General features: G+C 51.7%; 2 protein-coding genes across 9 annotated transcripts in view; both read right to left on the reverse strand.

Annotated features, from left to right (window-relative positions):
• Positions 1-527: 527 nt before the first annotated feature.
• Positions 528-7213, reverse strand: TCTN3 (tectonic family member 3). Its single transcript, XM_073558672.1, has 13 exons — positions 7081-7213; positions 6570-6693; positions 5018-5133; positions 4799-4929; positions 4610-4715; positions 3226-3380; positions 3080-3151; positions 2854-2976; positions 2619-2711; positions 2392-2480; positions 2165-2321; positions 1835-1969; positions 528-743 (listed from the first exon to the last, which is right to left on the reverse strand). Exons 1-13 carry the CDS (start codon positions 7154-7156, stop codon positions 654-656), a joined length of 1467 nt encoding a protein of 488 aa, XP_073414773.1. The 5' UTR covers positions 7157-7213; the 3' UTR covers positions 528-653.
• Positions 7214-7257: 44 nt separating this feature from the next.
• Positions 7258-24929, reverse strand: part of CD19 (CD19 molecule) — a 29872-nt gene continuing 12200 nt past the window's right edge. For 3 of the 8 annotated variants that reach the window (XM_073558678.1, XM_073558673.1, XM_073558679.1), the window contains exons 2-14: positions 23636-23972; positions 23320-23544; positions 20162-20434; positions 19910-20017; positions 19062-19092; positions 17405-17466; positions 16552-16662; positions 14384-14437; positions 14230-14286; positions 9928-9978; positions 9744-9833; positions 9308-9478; positions 7258-8120 (exon numbers count right to left, since the gene is read on the reverse strand). In XM_073558678.1, the coding sequence (XP_073414779.1) occupies positions 8080-8120; positions 9308-9478; positions 9744-9833; positions 9928-9978; positions 14230-14286; positions 14384-14437; positions 16552-16662; positions 17405-17466; positions 19062-19092; positions 19910-20017; positions 20162-20434; positions 23320-23544; positions 23636-23723 (1362 nt within the window). In that variant the 5' untranslated portion in view covers positions 23724-23972 and the 3' untranslated portion in view covers positions 7258-8079. Of the gene's footprint in view, positions 8121-9307; positions 9479-9743; positions 9834-9927; positions 9979-14229; positions 14287-14383; positions 14438-16551; positions 16663-17404; positions 17467-19061; positions 19093-19909; positions 20018-20161; positions 20435-23319; positions 23545-23635; positions 24518-24546; positions 24856-24929 lie in introns of those variants that run through there. The other 5 variants (XM_073558675.1, XM_073558677.1, XM_073558680.1 and 2 more) reach the window with 4 other exon arrangements.

Here is a 24929-nt window from a genome sequence, read left to right on the forward strand (position 1 = left end):
CGCCCCTCCCCAGGACACTGTCTCCCCCCGACCTCCCCTCGCGTTAATCCATCTAATTGGCTAAATATGAAAGGATTTTATAAGTTTGGGGCGACATTATGTAAAACTTGAAAATATTCTCATAAATATCAACGTTTTACAGATTCTAACAACACGAACCGTTTTCTTATTAAAACCTTCCTCAATGGCAGCACAATAATGTCACACGATGGCGGGGGCCCTGCAATATTAGGGGCAGCACAAAGCGCCAATTATACCAAGAATCCGGGAGCTGGAGAAAATCAATACATCACAAAGAAAGTAAGAGACAGATACTTGGTATCACAGAGAATCCCAATAAACTGTGGAAATGTTCATGGGGGTATTAAGACTTTTTCCAAATCACTCTATATATATATAGATATTATTCAAGTCAAAGAGAGCGCCGCCTAGTGGGGGCTGCAGGGAGCACTTTAGAAGTTGCAGTAAGCGGCACCGACCGCTGGGATTTCAGAGGATTCTGCAGATCATAAAACCACTTCTTGGTGTAAAACGGAGAAATAACATTTATATACAAAAATACTTTATGAAGAAGTTTCCAATCATACACACAAGCAGCGTTAACACTCCAGCACCCTCCGGAGCCGCTGATGAACAATCCCTGACGTCAGTGCTCAGCTGGTTGCCCTGCAGCGAGGGTCCGGGCCGCGTCTCGTCAGGTCAGTGAAGGTGACCTGTGTCTGGAGAGCGGAGCTGTCCCGACACTGCAGAAAGGAAATGGTTGTCAGTACACGGCTCCACCCTACGGGATCACACCGTCTGCACACATGGCTCCACCCTCCAAGGGTCGCACAGGCTGCACTCACAGCTCCACCCTCCAGGGGTCGCACCGGCTGCACACACGGCTCCACCCTCTGGGTGGGGTCGCACCGGCTGCACACGGCTCCACCCTCTGGGTGGGGTCGCACCGGCTGCACACACGGCTCCACCCTCCAGGGGTCGCACAGGCTGCACTCAGCTCCACCCTCCAGGGGTCACACCATCTGCACACATGGCTCCACCCTCCAAGGGTCGCACAGGCTGCACTCACAGCTCCACCCTCTGGGTGGGGTCGCACCGGCTGCACACACGGCTCCACCCTCTGGGTGGGGTCGCACCGGCTGCACACACGGCTCCACCCTCTGGGTGGGGTCGCACCGGCTGCACACACGGCTCCACCCTCTGGGTGGGGTCACACCGTCTGCACACATGGCTCCACCCTCCAGGGGGTCGCACAGGCTGCACTCACAGCTCCACACTCCAGGGGTCACACCGGCTGCACACAGGGCTCCACCCTCTAGGGGGGGGTCACACCATCTGCACACATGGCTCCACCCTCCAAGGGTCGCACAGGCTGCACTCACAGCTCCACCCTCCAGGGGTCGCACCGGCTGCACACACGGCTCCACCCTCTGGGGGGGGGTCACACCATCTGCACACATGGCTCCACCCTCCAAGGGTCGCACAGGCTGCACTCACAGCTCCACCCTCCAGGGGTCGCACCGGCTGCACACACGGCTCCACCCTCTGGGTGGGGTCACACCGTCTGCACACATGGCTCCACCCTCCAGGGGTCGCACCGGCTGCACACACGGCTCCACCCTCTGGGGGGGGGGGTCACACCATCTGCACACATGGCTCCACCCTCCAAGGGTTGCACTGGCTCCACTCACAGCTCCAGGGTCGCATCGGTTGCAAACACACAGCTCCACCCTCCAGGGGTCGCACGGGCTGCACTCAGCTCCACCCTCCAGGGGTCGCACTAGCTGCAGACACGGCTCCACCCTATGGGATCATATCGGCTGCAGACACTCACCTGGACAAGCTGACACCTGAAGACAAACCGAGCCCCGACAATCTGGGACTGAGGATTGGATTGTAGGCCGACCCTCGCCCATAGGATCTGCATGTGCAGGGAGATGGGTATGAGACAGGCGGCGGCGCAGTCACCCTGAGGACAGAGGAGCGGTGTCAGGATCATACACTACTCCAGTCGCCGCCAGAGCTGCAATGACTGGCATCACAGATGTGCATTGAGGGAAATGTAACATATTCCTATTAATGATAGCTGTTCTGGCACCAAACATCTCGGCACACCCTGCCTGCTGGGACTTGTGGTTAGCAGCAGCTATGTATGAGGGGTCACCTGGAGGCTGCAGTTCTGGTAGATGATGGGCGTCCGGTCCCCGTCCTGTCCTGCGGTGACGTTCCCGAGCATGGCCAGGCTCCCCGGCGGTTGTCCCCCGAGCAGCAGCTGGTAGGCCCGGGCATGGAGGTCGTCGCAGGTCTCCGTGTCCCTGCCACTGTGGAGGAGCGACACTGGTTACTATTTCATTACACATCGGGCAAGAACATGAAGGATGGAGCACTCACCGCATCGCACAGCCGCTCAGAGAGTTCACCCCAAACTGCACGTTGCTGCGGCTGCAAGAGTCGCCCACCAGAGACCGCAACATGGAGAGCTGCGGGAGTCAGGAGCAATAACGCCATGAGCACAGAAGGGGGCGCTGGAGACGTCACCTGTATGGCAGTGCCGCTAGGGGAGGCTGAGATTGGGCAGAACTTGGGTACAAACGTGGCGCTGGGGTAATGAAGGATACGTGGCCGATGTCACTCAGCACTGGACGCCCAACCAGATATCCCGGGTTTCCGCTCCTCGACTGGGCAGGACCCTGCGACACGGAAGCTGCCGGCTGTGGAAGAGAGCGAGACGTCACGGAGCACAGCAGAAGAACGTGTGATACAGCCGTGATCTCCAACCTGAGGAACAACTCCAAGGAGCAGCATGACGGGAGCAGCTGGAGAGAACGGCTGTATACAGAGAGCAGGACGCACCTTATACACCACGGAGAAAGTCTGGCTCAGGAAGGCGCTCCCCGCGGACACGTTGCGGAGGGTGAAGGCTACGCTCACGCCTGTGATGCCCTGCGTGCCATTGTACTGCACCGTGTAGATCACCTGCCACAGGAACAGAGAAGGTCAGGACCCTGGGGGCACATGGCCGCCATTACAGCTTCCCTGCAGGCAGATCATGCTGACCATCGGCCTATGGTGCAGTCACCTGGGTAACCACGTTATTACAGACGTCTCCTCGCAGGACGGGGGTCTCCGTCACATCACTGGTGATGGGGACCTGAGGACAGAGCAGAGCGGTGAGGAGGGTCTCCGCAGCACAACCCCCATCCTCCCAGCAGACCCTCCTCTGACCCTTATGGCACTCTGATCGGTCGCATCCGCCGGGACCCTCAGTACAGCCGTGTCCTGGTAGTAAAATGATGGCGACAAGGAGAGGTCGGTCTCACAGACTGCGGCCACATTGCTGAGCGCACGGACACAGGAAGTCACGTCATTCTGCAGGAACTCTGGGAAATAAATACGTTATTATATAAGGACAGGACACAAACCAAGGATGACGGGAGCAGCGGCTGCAGGGAGAACACGACGGCAGATCCTCTGCACCGATCACAGCTCTCTGCACACACCGCACACTGCGGAGCCGGCCGGCAGTCAATGTGCTGGGGAGCGATCACTGGAGGCAGCGGCTGCTGGGAGGATTTACCTTCATTTTCTTCCTGTAGCTGCTGTGGTGAATCAGCCGGACAGGATCTCACCGCTATTTACCTGCAGATTCCATCTACAAGCGCTTCTCACTAAATTATAATATCATCAAAAAGTGCCTCTCCTCTATTCTATAGAGCATTACACACAGAGGGATCTATGTCACGGGTTTATTTCTGGTGATGTTGATGATTATGGCTTACAGCCAATGAGAACCCAAAAGTCATTATCTCAGGAAATTAGAATAATTAACAATAAACACCTGTAAAGGCTCCTAAGTGTTTATAAAGGTCCTTAGTCTGCTTCAGTAGCTCAACAATCATGGGGAAGACTGCTGACCTGACAGATGTCCAGAAGGCAGTCACTGACACCCTCCACAAGGAGGGGAAGCAACAAAAGGTCAATGCTAAAGAAGCCAGCTGTTCACACAGTGCTGTGAATCTGGATGTGACAGATTCCCTATAAATCACGTCTCGAGGTTTGTAGTCTCAGGTTGGGGGGGGGGGGGGGATTACACTTTCCAGGATCGGGGTTCAGATGGGCACATTAAAATAGGGTGATCTGAGTTGAGGTTGCGTGTTTTGTACAACGCTGGGGCCACATTATCTATGTGTACACGCAGCACAGAGATCAGGCCTTTCTGCAATAGAAATGTAATAGCCGTCTGCCCTGCAGTCTCATGGACGGGCCGTCTGTCTCACAGCCTCATGGATGGGTCGTCTGTCTCGCAGCCTCATGGACGGGTCATCCACCCTGCAGTCTCATGGACGGGCCGCCAGTATCACAGTCTCATGCATGGGCCATCTGCTCTGCAGTCTCATGGTCGGGCCGCCTGTCCTGCAGTCTCATGGACGGGCCGCCTGTCCTGCAGTCTCATGGACGGGCCGCCTGTCCTGCAGTCTCATGGACGGGCCGCCTGTCCTGCAGTCTCATGGACGGGCCATCTGCCCTGCAGTCTAATGGACGGACCGTCTTTCTGGGACACGTCATCACCGGCAGACTAGTAACTTCCTGTCACTTATTAGCCACTTACTTGCAGGGTTGCCGTCTGCACACAGACCCTGAGCCCCCAGGGCCGCCGGCTGCCTCAACGCTCCCAACATCCCGGATGTGGAGACGGTAAGAACGGGATCACCGGCCTAAGAGAAGAATATGGGAAATGAGAGTGGCGATCGCACCCTGAGATGAGAGCGCCCGGACTACGACTGCTCCAGACTCTCACCCGATAGAAGGTGGAGAATGCGGACGTGGTGGCGGAAGCCGGGGAGAAGGACGCCCCTCTGAACAGGTCACTGACGGAGGCGAAGTTCTGGGCGTCCACCCTCCGAGGGGCCACAAAGTAATTCACCGAGGCTGAAATCAGAAAGAACGTCACACCAGGCGGCCGATACTGGGAGATACCGGGAGGCAGGAAATAGGGGGCGCCGGACCGGGTCCTTACCATCAGCCGAGGAGACACAGAAAAGCTGTGCGGGGGCCGCGCCCAGGATGGTGGAGGGGTACGGGGTGTTACTCCGAAAGATCAGCCAGTTATAAAGACACGTCCAGCGCTCCGCCCTGCAGGAAATCACAGGTGACAGTGAGGACAATTTACTGCTCTCTGTTATCAGCCAGGTCAGGAGATGAGGCCGACAGTAGGACCGGCGAGGACAATCTACTGCTCTCTGTTATCAGCCAGGTCAGGAGATGAGGCCGACACTAGGACCGGCGAGGACAATCTAGTGCTCTCTGTTATCAGCCAGGTCAGGAGATGAGGCCGACACTAGGACCGGCGAGGACAATCTACTGCTCTCTGGTATCAGCCAGGTGAGATGAGGCTGACACTAGGACCGGCGAGGACAATCTACTGCTCTCTGGTATCAGCCAGGTGAGGAGATGAGGCCGACACTAGGACCGGCAAGGACAATCTACTGCTCTCTGGTATCAGCCAGGTCAGGAAATGAGGCCGACACTAGGACCGGCGAGGACAATCTAGTGCTCTCTGGTATCAGCCAGGTCAGAAGAAGAGGCCGACACTAGGACCGGCGAGGACAATCTACTGCTCTCTGGTATCAGCCAGGTCAGGAAATGAGGCCGACACTAGGACCGGCGAGGACAATCTACTGCTCTCTGGTATCAGCCAGGTCAGAAGAAGAGGCCGACACTAGGACCGGAGAGGACAATCTACTGCTCTCTGGTATCAGCCAGGTCAGGAGATGAGGCCGACACTAGGACCGGCGAGGACAATCTACTGCTCTCTGTTATCAGCCAGGTCAGGAGATGAGGCCGACACTAGGACCGGCGAGGACAATCTAGTGCTCTCTGTTATCAGCCAGGTCAGGAGATGAGGCCGACACTAGGACCGGCGAGGACAATCTGCTGCTCTCTGTTATCAGCCAGGTCAGGAGATGAGGCCGACACTAGGACCGGCGAGGACAATCTACTGCTCTCTGGTATCAGCCAGGTCAGGAGATGAAGCCGACACTAGGACCGGCGAGGACAATCTACTGCTCTCTGGTATCAGCCAGGTCAGGAGATGAGGCCGACACTAGGACCGGTGAGGACAATCTACTGCTCTCTGGTATCAGCCAGGTCAGGAGATGAGGCCGACACTAGGACCGGCGAGGACAATCTACTGCTCTCTGGTATCAGCCAGGTCAGGAGATGAGGCCGACACTAGGACCAGAGAGGACAATCTACTGCTCTCTGTTATCAGCCAGGTCAGGAGATGAGGCCGACACTAGGACCGGCGAGGACAATCTACTGCTCTCTGGTATCAGCCAGGTCAGAAGAAGAGGCCGACACTAGGACCGGCGAGGACAATCTACTGCTCTCTGTTATCAGCCAGGTCAGGAGATGAGGCCGACACTAGGACCAGAGAGGACAATCTACTGCTCTCTGTTATCAGCCAGGTCAGGAGATGAGGCCGACACCAGGAACAATGAATCGACTGCTTTGGTAGATTTTGGGGGCAGGGGCCATATAATAAGTACCCGGGGGGGGGGTGTCCTTACTTGGTGCTTCCAGGTAAACAGAAGGAGAAGACGTTTGTGGGGTCCGTGGACGCGCAGTCGGGGTCACAGCAGCAGTTAATGTCACAGCTCCCAGGCGTCAGGTCACAGGTGCAGATCGTCACACCTGACGGAACAGAAGAAACTTTTATTCGCTTGGTATCTGCCACGTCCCTTTAAGAAGTGATTTCATGTAAGCAAAGGTTTTCATGGACTTTTCCTTTAAGAGATGACGTCAGTTTCTGCATTACATATATCACATAGGGTTACTGCCTGCTCTTAAAGGGATAACGCCAACCTTCCATCTTCTCTTAAAAGGGGGTGATGGTATGAAGAGGCACTCTCCCTATAAGGGTGACGAACTCTACACACTAGCCCTTTAAGGCATGACGTCATGCAGACGCTTTCACATTGACTGGCTATGAGGTGACATCACTCTTCCCTTAATCATGACGTCACTCAGACACGCCTCCTTTGCAGATTACGTCACCTTCTCCGCTGTCCCGCCTCTTACCGGTTGCTGCTCCCCTGCAGCAATGTGCGGCCATGAGAAGCAACAGAGCGCCCGGTACGGCCTTCTCCGGCGCCATTACCAGGCCCAGGCGTCCGGTTACCACAGAAACCGCCGCACATGACGTCACTGACAAGCGCCGGAAGTTTTTACCCCTGGAACTTCCGCCGTCCGCCCTGTGCATGCCGGGAAATGTAGTTCTAGTGGTGAATGTGTGGAATCCCCAGTGTGGGGCGCTGTGAGAGTCACAAGTGGGATATAACCGTGTAATAATGGTATTCTCCTCATCAGTCACCTCCTGGGTGGCAGAGCTGGCGACAATCCCCAGCAATATCGGATTTATTGTGGACTTGTGGCATTTCCCAGTGTCTGGACACAATACACGGCGCGCCGCCACAGAATAACGTGCATGGAAGCCTAAGCGGACTATCAGACGCCAGATTAAAGGAATTCTCCGTATCTATGTGTCATTTTTCTTTGGGTATGAACGAGGACGACTTTTCAAATACATTTTTTTTTCACAATTTTTATTGACTTTTGATTTCTTTTTGCTTTATAAAACATCGTCAGTATCGAAGATTTCTACCAAGATGTAAAAGTAACGAGCAGAATACGAGGCCGGCGCCGAGGGCTCAGCCTGAATCAGTGCCGATCACATCGGGCTCTTTACAGCAGCCGTAAATCAAGGCTCTGCTCATTTTACCACTTATCTCTGCCATCTAGTGGTCAATGTGAAAACTGCAAGCTAAATCCTGACTGTATTTGTGAGCTGCGATGGCTGTGATGGCGTCTCCTCTCCCCGATGCTGGGGCCTCGTCCACATCCCTGACAGCTCAGGGCAGTAAAATCGCCATCTGCAGCCCGGGACGTCAGCAGGCGATAGCGCCATTCTGCTCCATGGGCGCAGCCTGCGGACCGTCGTACTTGTGGATTCAGGTCCAGTCCTGCCCCCCATAGTCCGCACTGATGTCGCCCGTGCTGCTGCGGGGTCTCGTCTGCTCCTCACAGTCTGTTGGTTTCATAGGAAATGTAAAAATCTCCATCTTGCAAAAAAGAAACAAAGTGAGAAGAAGCAAGTAAAAAGTGGTACAATGTCTGCAGAAAAAGTGTGAGCATATACAATGCCCATATAATACCGCCATACTGTGTCCAAGTACTAGCACCAGTGTGCAATAGCATCTATATCCAATGCCCATATAATACCGCCATATACTAATGCTAATCTCATAAAGTGCACAACAGTATCAATATACAACTACCATGTAATACCTCCAAGTACTAGCACCATAGCAACACAGGTGTTAGAACAGTATATGGCGGTATTATTCATGTAGTGGCACAGTTGTTATAGCAGTGTATGGCAGTATTATTTGGGTAGTAGCACAGTTAGAGCAGCGTATGGCGGTATTATTTGGGTAGTAGCACAATTATTAGAGCATTGTATGGCGGTATTATTCGGGTAGACATGGGCTTGGGTAGGCAGTGAGCAGTGTATGGCGGTATTATTCGGGCAGACTTGGGCTTGGGTGGGCAGTGTATGGCGGTATTATTTGGGTAGACATGCGCTTATGTGGGCAGTGAGCAGTGTATGGCGGTATTATTCGGGTAGGCATGGGTTTGGGTGGGCAGTGAGCAGTGTATGGCGGTATTATTCGAGCAGACATGGGCTTGGGTGGGCAGTGAGCAGTGTATGGCGGTATTATTCGAGCAGACATGGGCTTGGGTTGGCAGTGAGCAGTGAATGGCGGTATTCGAGCAGTCATGGGCTTGGGTGGGCAGTGAGCATTGTATGGCGGTATTATTCGGGTAGACTTGGGCTTGGGTGGGCAGTGTATGGTGGTATTTTTCGGGTAGACATACGCTTATATGAGCAGTGTATGGCGGTATTATTCGGGTAGGCATGGGCTTGGGCAGGCAATGAGCAGTGTATGGCGGTATTATTCGGGTAGGCATGGGCTTGGGTGGGCAGTGAGCAGTGTATGGCGGTATTCGAGCAGACATGGGCTTGGGTGGGCAGTGAGCAGTGTATGGCGGTATTATTCGGGCAGACTTGGGCTTGGGTGGGCAGTGAGCAGTGTATGGCGGTATTATTCGGGCAGACTTGGGCTTGGGTGGGCAGTGAGCAGTGTATGGCGGTATTATTCGGGTAGACATGCGCTTATGTGGGCAGTGAGCAGTGTATGGCGGTATTATTTAGGTGCTACATGGTGAGATTTCCTAAGCCACATACTTTGTTCCTGCAGCTCCGCGGACACTTTCTGTGGCTGATGGGTAGTGGGGTCCGCCAGATTTGCCGTCCTGCCCTCGGTCTGGTCCTCAGAGAATTTGTGTGAGGGGCGAAGGACACAGTCTGGTCGGGAGTACAGAGGAGTCTCCATGTTCTCGTAGGAATCTGCATCTGCTATAAGAATGGACATAGCTGGAGTAGTGGTGATACAGCTGGTATGGGGCGGTAATATTTATTACGTGGGCGGCTGGTTTGATCACAGTATCCCACAGCTCCTGCTGTCTCCTCCCCTTTTTCTTGCTGACTTCGCCCACCGGCGGTTACCACAGAGCAGTGCATTGTGGGATCTGTGAGGCCAATCTGAGGCAGAGCAGCTCTGTAATACCACATGTCTGACAGCAGGTGTCGCTACGCTGTGACTGGAGCGATGGTGTCTCACCTTCGTCTGGCGTCGTCCCCTCGTCTGCAGGACCCTCGGCCTTCGTCCGGACACAGATGGATCCTTTCATGTCTTCATACGACTGGGACCCTGAGACACGAGAAGAACATGGATGAAGTGGCGCCATTCTTATACCACAGCATCGCCCACCCAAGCCCAAGTCATGCGGGGTCCTGGGCCGCACCTTCCGAGCCGTCTTTAATTTCTTCATTGGTGTTCTCATAGCAGTCGCCATCTAGAAAACAGAAGAGGAGGCGTCAGCCGTGTCACCGGGACGGAGCCTGGACCTCACCCCGTCCCACTGTCACTGAGACCCATTTCACACACCAATTTTTTGCCGTCAGTCACAATCCGTTGGCTCGACGGATCCTGCGCCCATAGGCGTCCATTCTAGGAAACGCCGGCCGATTTTTCGACGGAGACAAAAAACGTTCCTCCGTCTGTCGTCTCCGGCCCAACGGACAAACAATTTTCGACAGATCCGGCGAACGACAGATGAAACGTGCGGCCATCCGCCGTTAATACAAGTCGATGAGAAAAAACCACATCCAGTGGCGTCAGTCGCAGGATCCGTTTTTTTCAAAATTTGATGGATTGCGACTGATGGCAAAAAACTGATGTGTGAAAGGGGCCGAACAGGTTAATATAAACCGATACACTCACGTTGGTTTTACTTTTTATTTTTTTATTATATTTTTAAACTCGACACTAGTACTCCCCCTAGTGAAAATCCTACACTTAACCCTAGTCCTCGCCTTCATCAGAGGCCTAACCCCAGTCCTAATCCTAAATCTAGTCCTAACTCTATCCCTAGTCTTAATCCTAACCCTGGTCCTAACACTGTCGTCAGAACGCTAACCTTAGGCCGGGTTCACATTAGGGGCAATGCGCTGACGGGATCCGTTACATCGCGGCACTAGCGTTATGTAACGGACGCGTTAACGCACTCACTGCCCGCAATGACAGTAACACATGCCAAAATCGTCACGCATTAGCGATGATGCGTTACTTCATCACCCACCCTCGAACGCGGTCTGCAGCGTTCGGGGGTGCGTCGGGTCTAGTGCACAGCAAACGGACATGTTCGCTGTGCATAGACCTGTATGGGCTAACGCATGGTAACAAACTGCCACCATGTGTTAGCGCATACCGTTAGCGCTAGGGGACAAAAGATGTCAAAATTGACATCAGCGTTAGCGCATCCATTTAACAGATCCGTTAAACGGATGCTCCTAACGCAATGTGAACCTAGCCTTAGTCCTAACTCTAACATTAATCCTACCCCTGAAACAAACTCTAGTTTTAATCCTAACCTTACATTAGTTTGTGAAAGTATTCACGCCCTTGGCATTTTTCGGATTTTGCTACCTCACAACCTGGAGGGGTTTTTTTACGGTTTGCATCGGTTCATGTAGAGAACATGCCGACAACTGTGAACATTTGATTTTCTTTTTGTTGTAAAGCAAATAACAAATAGGACAAAATAACTGAAAACTTCAGTGTGCATAACTATTCACCCCCCTAAAGTGAGTACTTTGTATAATCTCCTTTTGCGGCTATTACAGCTGTAAGTCCCTTTGGATAAGTGTCTATGAGCTTTCCACATCTTGCCACTGGGATATTTGCCCATTCCTCGAGGCAAAACTGCTCCATCTCCTTCAAGTTAGATGGTTTCCTCTGGTGAACAGGAATCTTCAAGTCTGACCACAGATTCTCCATTGGATTAAGGTCTGGGCTTGATGAGACCACTCCAAAACACATACACGTTTCCCCTTGCACCACTCTAGTGTTGCTTTAACATTTTGCTTTGGGTCATTGTCTTGTTGGAAGGTGAACCTCCATCCCAGTGTCACATCACTGACAGACTGAAATAGGTTTTGCTCAAGAATATCCCTGTATATCACACCATCAATCTTCCCATCAACTCGGACCATTTTCCCCGTCCCTGCTGCCGAAAAACATCCCCATAGTATAATGGTGCCACCACCATGCTTCGCTGTGGGGAGGGTGTTCTTTGGGTAAAGAGTTGTGTTGATTTGGCACCAGACATAGTGTTTACCTTGGTGGTCAAATAGTTTAATTTTGGTCTCATCTTACCACAGCACCTTCCTCCATACATTTGGGGAGTCTCCCACATGTCTTTTGGCAAACTCATAATGAGCCTTCCAATTTTTGTGTATAAGTAAATGCTTTTTCTGCCCTCTCTTCCATAAAGGCCACCTCTATGGCGTGTACAGCTTATTGTGGTCGTACGGACAGATACTCTCTGGGACCTCTGCAGCTCCTTCAGGGTTTCTTTTGGTCTCTGTGCTGCCTCTCTGATTAATGCCCTCCTTGCCTGGGCTGAGAGGTTTGGTAGGCGGCCCTCTCTTGGCAGGTTTGTTGTGGTACCATGTTCTTACCATTTGACGACAATTTATTTGATGGTGCTCTGGGGGATCATCAGAGATTGGGTTATAATTTATAACCCAACCCTAACTTTTTCTTCTCAACAACTTTGTCCCTGACTTGTTTGGAGATCTCCTTGGTCTTCATGGAATTGTTTGGAGATCTCCTTGGTATTCATGGTGTGGTTTGGAGATCTCCTTGGTCTTCATGGTGTTGTTTGGAGATCTCCTTGGTCTTCATGGTGGTGTTTGGAGATCTCCTTGGTCTTTGTGGTGTTGTTAGGAGATCTCCTTTGGCTTCATGGTGTTGTGTGGAGATCTCCTTGGTTTTCATGGTGTTGTTTGGAGATCTCTTTGGTCTTCGTGGCGTTGTTTGGAGATCCCCTTTGTCTTCATGGTGGTGTTTGGAGCTCTCTTTGGTCTTCGTGGTGTTGTGTGGAGATCTCCTTGATCTTCGTGGTGTTGTTAGGAGATCTCCTTTGGCTTCATGGTGTTGTGTGGAGATCTCCTTGGTTTTCATGGTGTTGTTTGGAGATCTCTTTGGTCTTCGTGGCGTTGTTTGGAGATCCCCTTTGTCTTCATGGTGGTGTTTGGAGATCTCTTTGGTCTTCGTGGTGTTGTGTGGAGATCTTGGTCTTCGTGGTGTTGTTAGGAGATCTCCTTTGGCTTCATGGTGTTGTGTGGAGATCTCCTTGGTCTTCATGGTGTTGTTTGGAGATCTCCTTGGTCTTCATGGTGATGTGTGGAGATCTCTTTGGTTAGTGGTATCTCTTGGTAATGGTGTTGCAGCCTCTGTGGCCTTTCAGAAGAGGTAAAGTGTAAATACTGATAGACGTGTGACACAGATTGCACACAGAGGGACGTCCTGTCACTAAGCATGGGACTTAAGAAGGGAATTGCTTTTAACAGTAGTTTTTAGAGGCTTCATCGGAACAGGGGTGAATACATATGCCCAGGCCAATTTTTAGTGATTTGATCCCACAAATTTAATTTATGCCTATATTTTTCTCACTTCATCATCTTAGACTATTTAGTGCTGATGTATCACACACTCACATCGGATTACAGAAATATTTACACACAGGTTGTAATGTAACAAAATAGCCGCTGTACTTCTAACACTATCCGTAGTCAGTACTGTGACCCCAGTCCTAATCCTAAAGCTAGCTCCAATCACAACCATAGCCCCTGTCCTAATTCTAGTACTAGCCCTAGTCCTAACTTCACTCAGACCCTAACCCCAATCTTAATAATACTCTTAGCTCTAACAAAAGTCCTAATCCTAAATATAATCCTAACTTTAACCCTAGTCCTCTTAACCCTAGTCCAAATTCTAGCCCTTGTCTTAATCCTAACCCTGGTCCTAACACTAACTGTTGTCAGAGCGCTAACCTTAGCCCTATCTCTAACTCTAATCCTATCACTAATATTAACCCTAGTCCCAACCCTACCCTAACTCTAACACTAGTCTTAATCCTAACCCTAGTCCTAACACTATCCCTGACTAAGTCGAGTCCTAAATCTAACGCTAGTCTTAATCCTAACCCTACTTTTAACACTAACTTTGGTCAGAAACCTAACCACAGTCCTAGCGCTAAACCTAGTCCTAATCCTATCCCTACTCAGAACCCTAACCCCAGTCCTAACTCCAGGACTGTAATATGTAGATTATTATATCAGTAGGGATTTCGTATTGTCTTATTTACAGTTCATCCATCAGGTCACCCACCCTCTGTTCTCTCACAAAATTACGTGTGAGAGTGGAGGTGGGGAGCTGAGAGAGAGCACGGTGCAGCTTCTGCCATCTCAGTGGCTGCCTATGCAGAGCGCAGCAGTCAAGATGAGTTTGTAATTGGTTGCAGAGCTCTGCATAGCAAAGCTCACCTCATTATACTGAATGTTGCTGACAAAGCAGAGAGCAGCAACCAAAGACAAACTCCTCTCCACTGCTGCACTCTGCATAGGCCCTAACCTGGATGTCAGACCATCCCTAGCTGCCTTACTTATTTAATATAGACCTCCAGGGGGAGGCACACGACAAAAGAAGGGACCCCCATAGGTGACCCCAGATTTCCTGCCCATCACCGAGCTCACATTACCTATGGAATCCTCATGGTCGCCCCGATCCTTGGTGGGGTCCTCGTAGCAGCCACTTGCTGGTGAGAGAGGGTATTACATGTGTATTTTTGAGGGGGCGAAAGCAATGAAGAAGAGTGGAGAAAGGAGCAAAAATCATCAATAAAACGTTCTCACCATCGGACGCCTGATCCCCTCCTTCGGCCATCGGCTCCAAATAGGAATCACCGCCTGGAAATGACATCATAAAGCAATTAAAGGGGAAGTCTGGGGAGCCGAGCGCGTCAGAGAGCGGGGCTGCTGAGTATGTCGCTCACAGAGGTCACTGACGACAAGCAGAGGTGCGGAAAATAGTTTGGAATTAAAATTGTGCTGGAAAGCTGCGGAACTTTTGCAGCGCTCACCGTCCCTTTAATGCATCCGGTTCTGGTAATGGTTTCTAACTGAACTCTGGAGACGATCAGAGAAATGTTTATGAGGCGAAGAAATTGGGGAAGCGTGACACAAAAACAAGAGAAAAAAATGTCATTTCCTCTTCTGATCTGACTGTTCGGGCTGGACGGCGCCCAAATGACTGATGAAATGCAAGTTACTGATACTGGGGGGAGACACCGAGAAATGGACGATAAGGGGATCCATGGTCTCATAAATGACCCCAGACATGGAGACAACTGAGTGGATGGATCCCATGGAACAGAGATGGAGACTGAGGGGAGCACGACACAACTGGGGCCTGGAGTACGAGGCATGTGCTTCACTGTCATGGTGGGGCAAGAAGGGGCACAGAGAAGCCCCTCAGCCTTCCCCGCAGGATATTAGATACAAGAACATGGCAGCACACCCTTCTTCCCACCTGGACCTCTGCCATTTGTCCACCATTCACCAAGTCTCTCATCAGTCATTCCTTATCTGACTCCGCACTCGGCCCCACTAGAGAGCCCCTTTTACCTGACCCCCTCATAACCAGACGATGGAGAGCAACTCCTGGACCCCCAGGGACTTTACCATTACCAGATTACTGCCCTGGACCCCCCGCAACTTTAACATTACAAGGTCACTGCCCTGGACCCCCAGCGACTATTCCATTACCAAATCACTGCCCTGGACCCCCTGCGACTTTACCATTACCAAATCACTGCCCTGGACCCCCCCGCAACTTTAACATTACAAGGTCACTGCCCTGGACCCCCGGAGGCTTTACTATTACCAGATCACTGCCCTGGATCTCTAGAGCTTTCCTGAGTTACTATTTAGGCATTGTATTGCAATGTTATAGCGATCGTAAATCAGTTTTTTTAGGGGCCTTGATGGCATTATTATTTGGGCACCATGTGGAGGTATGATTGTATGTGGTATGGGTACTATTAAGGCTTATATATATATGTAGAAGGTATGTATTGAAATCACATTATACATATTGGTATGATGAAAATGACCCAATAATGAGGACCCCCATGTTACTGCTCTCAGAATGACATTTTCTATGTAACCGTCTGTTAGCTGTGATGTCCATTTATCTAACGTAATCTGCTCAATTTAGCATGAAGCAGACAATGTCTAAAAGGCCTGAAGAACTGAACAGGAGGAGACCAGAGGTGAGGCCTGAAGAACTGAACAGGAGGAGACCAGAAGTGAGGCCTGAAAAACTCAACAGGAGGAGACCAGAGGTGAGGCCTGAAGAACTGAACAGGAGGAGACCAGAGGTGAGGCCTGAAGAACTCAACAGGAGGAGACCAGAGGTGAGGCCTGAAGAACTCAACAGGAGGAGACCAGAGGTGAGGCCTGAAGAACTGAACAGGAGGAGACCAGAGGTGAGGCCTGAAGAACTGAACAGGAGGAGACCAGAGGTGAGGCCTGAAGAACTGAACAGGAGGAGACCAGAGGTGAGGCCTGAAGAACTGAGCAGGAGGAGACCAGAGGTGAGGCCTGAAGAACTGAACAGGAGGAGACCAGAGGTGAGGCCTGAAGAACTGAACAGGAGGAGACCAGAGGTGAGGCCTGAAGAACTGAGCAGGAGGAGACCAGAGGTGAGGCCTGAAGAACTGAACAGGAGAAGACCAGAGGTGAGGCCTGAAGAACCAGACAGGTGGAGACCAGAGGTGAGGCCTGAAGAACTGAACAGGAGAAGACCAGAGGTGAGGCCTGAAGAACCAGACAGGTGGAGACCAGAGGTGAGGCCTGAAGAACTGAACAGGAGGAGACCAGAGGTGAGGCCTCAAGAACAAGACAGGAGGAGACTAGAGGTGAGGTGCTCTGTAGAGCTCTTAGTAACCCATCTCCTTCTGCTCAGGGGTTAGAGCGCAACCCAGGATCCCGGACACATAATGAGACCGCGCCGCACTCACCCAGAGACAGGAAGGAGCTCTTGTCCGAATAACAATCGTCACCAACAACTTTAGATGGAGACACGTTCTGGTAGGTGAAGTCCTGATCCTTGTGGGCGACGTCTGATCGTGCTGGCACAAAGAATAAAAAGATGAAGGCAATTATTAGTATTGTTGGTGTCATCTTCATAGTCACAAAGAAAAAGAGGATGGGAAATAGAAACTGGGAAAATACAAAAAAGAAAAATAGGAAGGAAGGAAAAAAGGAGAAAACGAACACAAGAAAAAAAAGGAAAATACAAAGAAGGTAAAAAGCAGAATAAGAAGATCAGTAATAAAAAAGGGAAAATATAAGGAAGGAAAAATGGAGAAAAAGAAAGATGGTAAATAAAAAAGAGGAAAATTCAAAGAAAGAAAAAAGATAAAAACAAGATGGGAAATATAAAAGTGAAAACATAAGGAAGCAAAAAAATGGAGAAAAAGAAGATGAGAAATAAAAACGAAAAAATGTCAGGAAGGAAAAGAGAAGAAAAAGAGGAAGATGGAAAATAAAAAAAGGAAAATATGAAGAAGGATAAAAAGGAGAATAACAAATAGGAAAATCAAAAAGGAAAATACAAAAAGAAAACGAAGAGAAAAAAAGAAGAAAATATATAAAGATGGAAAAAAGGGAAAGAAATAAGTCTGGAAATAAAAAAGGAGAAAACAAAGAAGGAAAAATGGGAGAAAAACAAGATGAGAAAAAAAGGAAAATGCAAAGAAAAGAAGAAATAAAATAAAAAAAAAAAACATGAAATATATAGAAGGAAAAAAGGGAGAAGAGAACGAGGGGGGATTGGGAGCAGATGTGGGGTCTCCCAGCTTGTGGCGGTACCTGTCTGGGGGCTGATGGAGTCTGTGTAGAGGTTCCTGGCGGTGGAGCTTATCTTAAAGAAACTGATGAGGAGAGAACGTTACTATCTGGGTGATAGACAAACCCGCTGACATCACAGAGAGAGGACGTGTTCCATAGGTGGCGCCGTACCAGGGGCACAATTCGTTGCCCCCTCCTCTGTGTCCGGTGCACCTCACAGTGGCCGTCCTGCCCCCACACAGTAATAGAAGCTCAAGATTTTTATTACAGGGGAAAGGAAATAAAGAGAGATCTGGAGATGGTGGACGCAGCGGCACAGCTGATGGCTGCGGGGTCTGGTACGTGGCAGGGGCACAGCTGATGGCTGCGGGGTCTCGACCATGGCAGGGGCACAGCTGATGACTGCAGGGTCTCGTACATGGCAGGGGCACAGCTGATGGCTGCGGGGTCTCGTACGTGGCAGGGGTACAGTTGATTGCTGCAGGGTCTCGTACGTGGAGCGGCACAGCTGATGGCTGCGGGGTCTCGTATGTGGCAGGGGCACAGCTGATGGCTGCGGGGTCTCGTACGTGGCAGGGGCACAGCTGATGGCTGCGAGGTCTCGTACGTGGCAGGGGCACAACTGATGGTTGCGGGGTCTTGTACGTGGCAGGGGCACAGCTGATGGCTGCGGGGTCTCGTACGTGGCAGCGGCACAGCTGATGGCTGCGGGGTCTCGTACGTGGCAGGGGCACAGCTGATGGCTGTGGGTCTCGTACGTGGCAGCGGCACAGCTGATGGCTGCGGGGTCTTGTACGTGGCAGGGGCACAGCTGATGGCTGCGGGTCTCGTACGTGGCAGGGGCACAGCTGATGGCTGCGGGGTCTTGTACGTGGCAGGGGCACAGCTGATGGCTGCGGGTCTTGTACGTGGCAGGGGCACAGCTGATGGCTGCGGGGTCTTGTATGTGGCAGGGGCACAGCTGATGGCTGCGGGGTCTCGTACATGGCAGGGGCACAACTGATGGTTGTGGGGTCTCGTATGTGGCAGGGGCACAGCTGATGGCTGCGGGTCTCGTACGTGGCAGGGGCACAGCTGATGGCTGCGGGTCTCGTACGTGGCAGGGGCACAGCTGATGGCTGCGGGTCTCGTATGTGGCAGGGGCACAGCTGATGGTTCCAGGGTCTCGTACATGGCAGGGGCACAGCTGATGGCTGCGGGGTCTCGTACATGGCAGCGGCACAGCTGATGGCTGCGGGGTCTTGTACGTGGCAGGGGCACAGCTGATGGCTGCGGGGTCTTGTATGTGGCAGCGGCACAGCTGATGGCTGCGGGTCTCGTACGTGGCAGGGGCACAGCTGATGGCTGCGGGTCTCGTACGTGGCAGGGGCACAACTGATAGCTGTGGGTCTCGTACGTGGCAGGGGCACAGCTGATGGCTGCGGGGTCTCGTACATGGCAGGGGCACAGCTGATGGCTGCGGGTCTTGTACGTGGCAGGGGCACAGCTGATGGCTGCGGGGTCTCGTACGTGGCAGGGGCACAGCTGATGGCTGCGGGGTCTTGTATGTGGCAGGGGCACAGCTGATGGATGCGGGGTCTTGCATGTGGCAGCGGCACAGCTGATGGCTGCGGGGTCTTGTATGTGGCAGGGGCACAGCTGATGGATGCGGGGTCTTGTATGTGGCAGGGGCACTAACCTGCTCTTGGTGCGTCTCCTCACTCTCCTTCCTGTAATTAGACATGGAGTATAATGGTCACTCGGATTTCCTTGGGTTCTTAGCGGTAAATCTGACTCTTTGTGAATCGCCACCATTACTAAGCACATTTGTCATGTCGGAGCCCAGGAGAGCTGAGTGACAACTTTTCTGGGTAATTTGGCAGCCATATTGGTTGTCACAAAAGCAAATCATTCATAATTCTGAACAGCATTTCTTAGGCGATGTTCACACTGAGGTTTTTTTAGCGGTTTTGTTTTTAAGCAAATTGTCGTCAAAAGAAACTCTTGGAAAACGCTTCTTATTCATTTCTATGGGAATCCTCTTCTCTGTTCAGATGAGAAGGTTTTGAGTTGTTTTTTTTTACCTGAAGGGATGTTAAAAAAATAAAAGTTCAGGTCACTTCTGGGAAGTGGGATCTGATGGAATCCGCTCCAAAATGGGCGCTGTCCAATCAGAAGGCTGCAGAAAAAAATAACAAAACAAAACTTTTCTGGAAATGAAAAATTCTTCCAAAAATTCCATAAAAAAAAAAAGCGCTTAAAAAACGTGTCATTTTTAAGCGCCTCGAAAAACCTCCGTGTGAACATGGCCTTAGAATACGCGACAACACTGATCACATTCATCTGACGCAGACTTGTTACAAGACAACGCTCCGACACACTGCAACGAACCCTGCACTTTTGCAAGCAAGGCACGATGGAGATCGGTTTTGAAGCCCGCGAGCGCAGACATTGTGACAACCTGCAGAGACTTGGAAAATGGGGAAGAATTGAAGCACAAACTCTACAAGAAAGTGACAGAACGTTTGTGGGTAATGTGACACGCACTGCGTCTTATGCTTACGAAGCCGCCCGCGAGCAGCAGGCAGAGCAGCGCAGAGGACGACGCCACCGCCACGATCATCCAGTATCGCTCCTTCAGGAACAGCTGCCATCCTGCCAGGAGGAAACAAGGCACAAGTCAGCGAGCTGCTGGAGTCTCTACCGTTGTATCCCATATATATGGTTTATGGGAGTCACCAAATCAGGCCTCCCTCACGGTGCTCCGGTCAGACCCCCACAGCCATCCCCTGATCTCACCTGTCGCGTTGCCGTGCGGAGGCGATCCCCGGCATGTAGCGTTTAACACCTTTACCATACTGCTATTATGGCAGCAGTCACCCCCAGAATCCTGGTCAATAGTGGAGGTGATGACGATCGATGGCCCTTTCCTGATCACCTCGACGTTCATCTGAGGCCCCGCTCTGTGCACCATCGCCATCACCTCGTCACCTTTGGACCACTGCACCCTGGTCCAGGTCCTCGGGGCGCTGCAGGCGATCCGCTGCTCCACCACATCATCCAGCTCGTTATCTGTGGGGAAGAAGGAAGAGTCGTGGTGAGGAGAAAGTGCCGGGGCCAGGAGTCCGGGACATCAACAATGGAAGCGACGGCATTACCGAAGAGGCTGTCATCACCAGGCAACTGGGCCAAAGACCCCCACATCTTATGGACCACAGCCCCCCACTAGGCCCACCATCACTGCCCTGACAACTTTATTTACCATAATAAGAACAATAAGAAGCTCCAATATCATCAAATAAATCTAATTTCAGGCTCCACACACTGAGGGACCACCAAGCACAGAGATATCGGCAGGAGCATCCCACCAGATGCAGTGTATGGGGGCCTCCGAAACTCCCCCGACAGGCGGTGTCAGGGGCAAGAAGGACGAATAGCTCAACATCCGATCATTCTGTTGTCATGGAGGGTCCCCCCCCTTCCCCCGTTAGAGAAGTCTCCAGAGGATAAAGGAATCTGGAGGAGGACAGAGGAATCTGGAGGAGGACAGAGGGGTCTGGAGGAGGACAGAGGGGTCTGGAGGAGGACAGAGGGGTCTGGAGGGGACAGGGGAGTCTGGAGGAGGACAGAGGGGTCTGGAGGAGGACAGAGGGTTCTGGAGGGGACAGAGGGATCTGCAGAGGACAGAGGGGTCTGGAGGGGACAGAGGAGTCTGGAGGACAGAGGGGTCTGGAGGAGGACAGAGGGGTCTACAGAGGGGTCTGGAGGAGGACAGAGGAGTCTGGAGGAGGACAGAGGAGTCTGGAGGAGGACAGAGGGGTCTGGAGGGGACAAGGGAGTCTGGAGGAGGACAGAGGAGTCTGGAGGAGGACAGAGGGGTCTGGAGGAGGACATAGGGGTCTGGAGGGGACAGGGGAGTCTGGAGGAGGACAGGAGTCTAGAGGAGGACAGAGGTGTCTGGAGGGAACAGAGGAGTCTGGAGGAGGACAGAGGAGTCTAGCAGAGGATAGAGGGGTCTGGAGGGGGACAGGGGAGTCTGGAGGAGGACAGAGGAATCTGGAGGAGGACAGAGGGGTCTGGAGGGGACAGGGGAGTCTGGAGAAGGACAGAGGAGTCTGGAGGAGGACAGAGGGGTCTGGAGGGGAAGGGGAGTCTGGAGGAGGACAGAGGAATCTGGAGGAGGACAGAGGGGTCTGGAGGGGACAGGGGAGTCTGGAGGAGGACAGAGGGCTCTGGAGGGGACAGAGGGCTCTGGAGGAGGGCAGAGGGGTCTGGAGGAGGACAGAGGGGTCTGGAGGGGACAGAGGGATCTGCAGAGGACAGAGGAGTCTGGAGGGGACAGAGAAGTCTGGAGGACAGAGGGGTCTGGAGGAGGACAGAGGGGTCTGGAGGGGACAGAGGGATCTGCAGAGGACAGAGGGGTCTGGAGGAGGACTGAGGAGTCTGGAGGAGGACAGCGGAATCTGGAGGAGGACAGAGGGGTCTGGAGGGGATGGAGGGATCTTGAGAGGACAGAGGGGTCTGGAGGGGACAGAGGAGTCTGGAGGGGACAGAGGAGTCTGGAGGGGACAGAGGAGTCTGGAGGGGACAGAGGGGTCTGGAGGAGGACAGAGGAATCTGGAGGAGGACAGAGGGGACTGGTGGGGACAGAGAGGTCTGGAGGGTACAGAGGGATCTGGAGGAAGACAAAGGAGTCTGGAGGAGACAGAGGGCTCTGGAGGGGACTGAGGAGTCTGGAGGGGACAGAGGGGTCTGGAGGGGGACAGCGGGGTCTGGAGGGGACAGAGGGGTCTGGAGAGGACAGAGGGGTCTGGAGGAAGACAAAGGAGTCTGGAGGGGACAGAGGGGTCTGGAGGAAGACAAATGAGTCTGGAGGGGACAGAGGGGTCTGGAGGGGAAATGTTGCCGAATTTTAAATATCTATTCTATTATTTGTAAACACTATTTTTCAGTGATTACTCCGTTCATACTACACCCACACACACAAATTATACACCATTTGAAAGGTAAACTTGCCCCCTTCAGCAAGAAAATAGCCAAACAAACCACACATCCACGATTTGATCACAAAATACAGTTTAAACATTAATTTTCATAAACCTGCAGTAAGGAAAAATGACCTGCAGGTGGCACCAAACTACCCCAAAGCACACTACCACAAAGCTTCTTACAGACATCACAAACAAATCCAAACATTTGCTCTGGGAGCTTTCCAGCTTGCCGACCTGCTTGCCCTGCCTATTTTAGCCTAATTGGAGGATTGCACACTTCACTGCAGGTGAATCACATATGCAAACACATTTGTAAACATGCACTGCTTTTTCGCTGATTACTTCACCCCACCACACACATGATACACCATTTGAAAGGTAAACTTCTTCCCTTCAGCAAGAAAAGAGCCAAACAAACCACACATCCACTATTTTATCACTAAATACAATTTAAACATTAATTTTCATAAACCTGCAGAAAGACACAATGACCTGCAGGTGGCACCTCAACCGAAAGACATTTTTTGGGCCTCTACTTATCAAACCAATTTATTGTATTACCAATCTACATATATAAATACCTGTCTGTGTTCATCAGCTCATGAAATACATTTACATTTGACCAACTTGCTTTTTCTGAAATTGCCTGCGCCCCTAACGACCAACGTGCAAAAATTTCACACGGGCCAAGCTAGTATATATATAACACGAGAACCTGATTTAATCACTTGGTCACCTTCTGAAGACGCTCTCCTTGAATTCTCCTAGCCCTTTATTGCTGCTTATGTTGAGTAGTTGGACAGATCTGCTTATGATTTTATGGTGGTTGTCCATTCACGATACTGGGGCAGAGCTGCAATACCAGACACAGCCTGAGGGCAGTGGTGGTGCTGTTTAAGAGGTGGTAGTTGTGCCGAGGTCGCTTCCCATGGCGGTCAGGGGAATTATTACCGCCTGGAGTCCTACCTGACAGGTGAGCATCGCGGGGAGCATCGTCCACGTTGCAGGAGTAATTGCTGGACGTGTTGTCAGAAGCGAGCCGTACAGTCAGGACGTTGGTATCTACCATCAGGATGATGGGAGTCATCCCCAGCACCAGCCACGAGTCGTTGCTGCGCTCCTCCATCTGCAGCTTCAGCACCAGCGGGACGGGAGCGAAGGAGTAAAGTCCGCAGGGCAGAAAGGTGGAACCTGAAAGAGACGGGAACAGATCGACAAGAGGCTTCGAGTATTGGGCTTTTCTGTAGGGATCATCACTGGTAGATTTGGACACATTTCTTACCTTCTGCAGGAACCGTGATAATCCCACTGTAATCTGGATTGTCGGCTGAGCAGGTGATCCCCAGGTAGAGGACGAGGAGAAGCAGCATGGTGGCCCCAGAACTGACAGTGAGTAACTGATGGCACCGCTCAGCGAGCCAGAAACACAGAGTCACAGGAGCAGAAAATTCTCAACCACTGGGTCCCCTGGGAGGAGCGGCTGCACCTGCAGGGTCGGCATACGGGGGCGCATGTGGCTGCAGCAAGAACTAAGGGCGTCCGTAAAAGTGTGAAGATCTCTCATGTGTCAGATTCTCAGCAAAAAACGAAACGAGAACTTCTGGGAAGTTTATTCAAATCTAAAGAACAAGGCGCATAACAGGAACAAGACATGATAATAATAATCCTGAGCTGCAGATCTCACCCCGGTCACCGAGTGCTAAAGTGTCAGCGTATAGGGTAGTTATCAATGCTGAGGTCACAATAAAATATAACATATATAGATAGCACAGGATCCAGCAATCACAACAGGCAATGTCCCAGCTACGTACTCCCACTCTGCACAGCTCACCTCCTCCCACTCTCTGCACAATGATCTCTGCACAGCTCACCTCCTCCCACTCTGCACAGCTCACCTCCTTCCCCTCTCTGCACAATGATCTCTGCACAGCTCGCCTCTTTCCCCTCTCTGTATAATAATCTCTGCACAGCTCACCTCCTCCCACTCTCTGCACAGCTCGCCTCCTTCCCCTCTCTGTATAATAATCCCTGCACAGCTCACCTCCTTCCCCTCTCTGCACAATCATCTCTGTGATCTCTGCACAGTTCACCTCCCCTCCCTGCACAGCTCATCTCCTTCCCCCTCTCTGCACAATGATCTCTGCACAGCTCACCTCCTTCCCCTCTATGTATAATGATCTCTGCACAGCTCACCTCCTTCCCCTCTCTGCACAGCTCACCTCCTCCCCGCTCAGCACATTGATCTTTGCACAATTCACAGAGATCTTGCTCCAACGTTATCCAACTGAAGTCCATGAACATTTCCAGACTATTGATTCCACCTGCACCGTTCCACGGCGTCCTGTAATACTAGAACTTGACGGTGTGTAAAACCACTAACAATAAAGCAGAAGGAAGAAGAGGCCGCGACAGATGAACAGTAAGGAGATGCTGTTCTCTTCAATGAACTAAACCTCCTCAGATGATCCCGGATCATTCTTCTTTTTACCACCGCAGAGGAATCTGATAATGATTAATACACTTCTTATGGAGGTAATTTCATTTAGATGTGAATTTCTGGACTTTTTAAACTATTT

The sequence above is a fragment of the Dendrobates tinctorius genome, unplaced genomic scaffold (assembly GCF_039654945.1).
Source record: "Dendrobates tinctorius isolate UK_male_01 unplaced genomic scaffold, ASM3965494v1 ptg000257l, whole genome shotgun sequence".
In the NCBI taxonomy this organism is placed as follows: domain Eukaryota; kingdom Metazoa; phylum Chordata; class Amphibia; order Anura; family Dendrobatidae; genus Dendrobates; species Dendrobates tinctorius.

Coding starts and splice junctions, on each gene's coding strand:
- TCTN3 (XM_073558672.1), bottom strand. CDS start 7,156: ATGGCGCCGGAGAAGGCCGTACCGGGCGCTCTGTTGCTTCTCATGGCC. Junction 5,134..6,569: donor TGTTTACCTGGAAGCACCAA/GTAAGGACACCC, acceptor GATTTCCTGCAG/GGCGGAGCGCTGGACGTGTC. Junction 744..1,834: donor TCAGGTGTCAGCTTGTCCAG/GTGAGTGTCTGC, acceptor TCCTTTCTGCAG/TGTCGGGACAGCTCCGCTCT.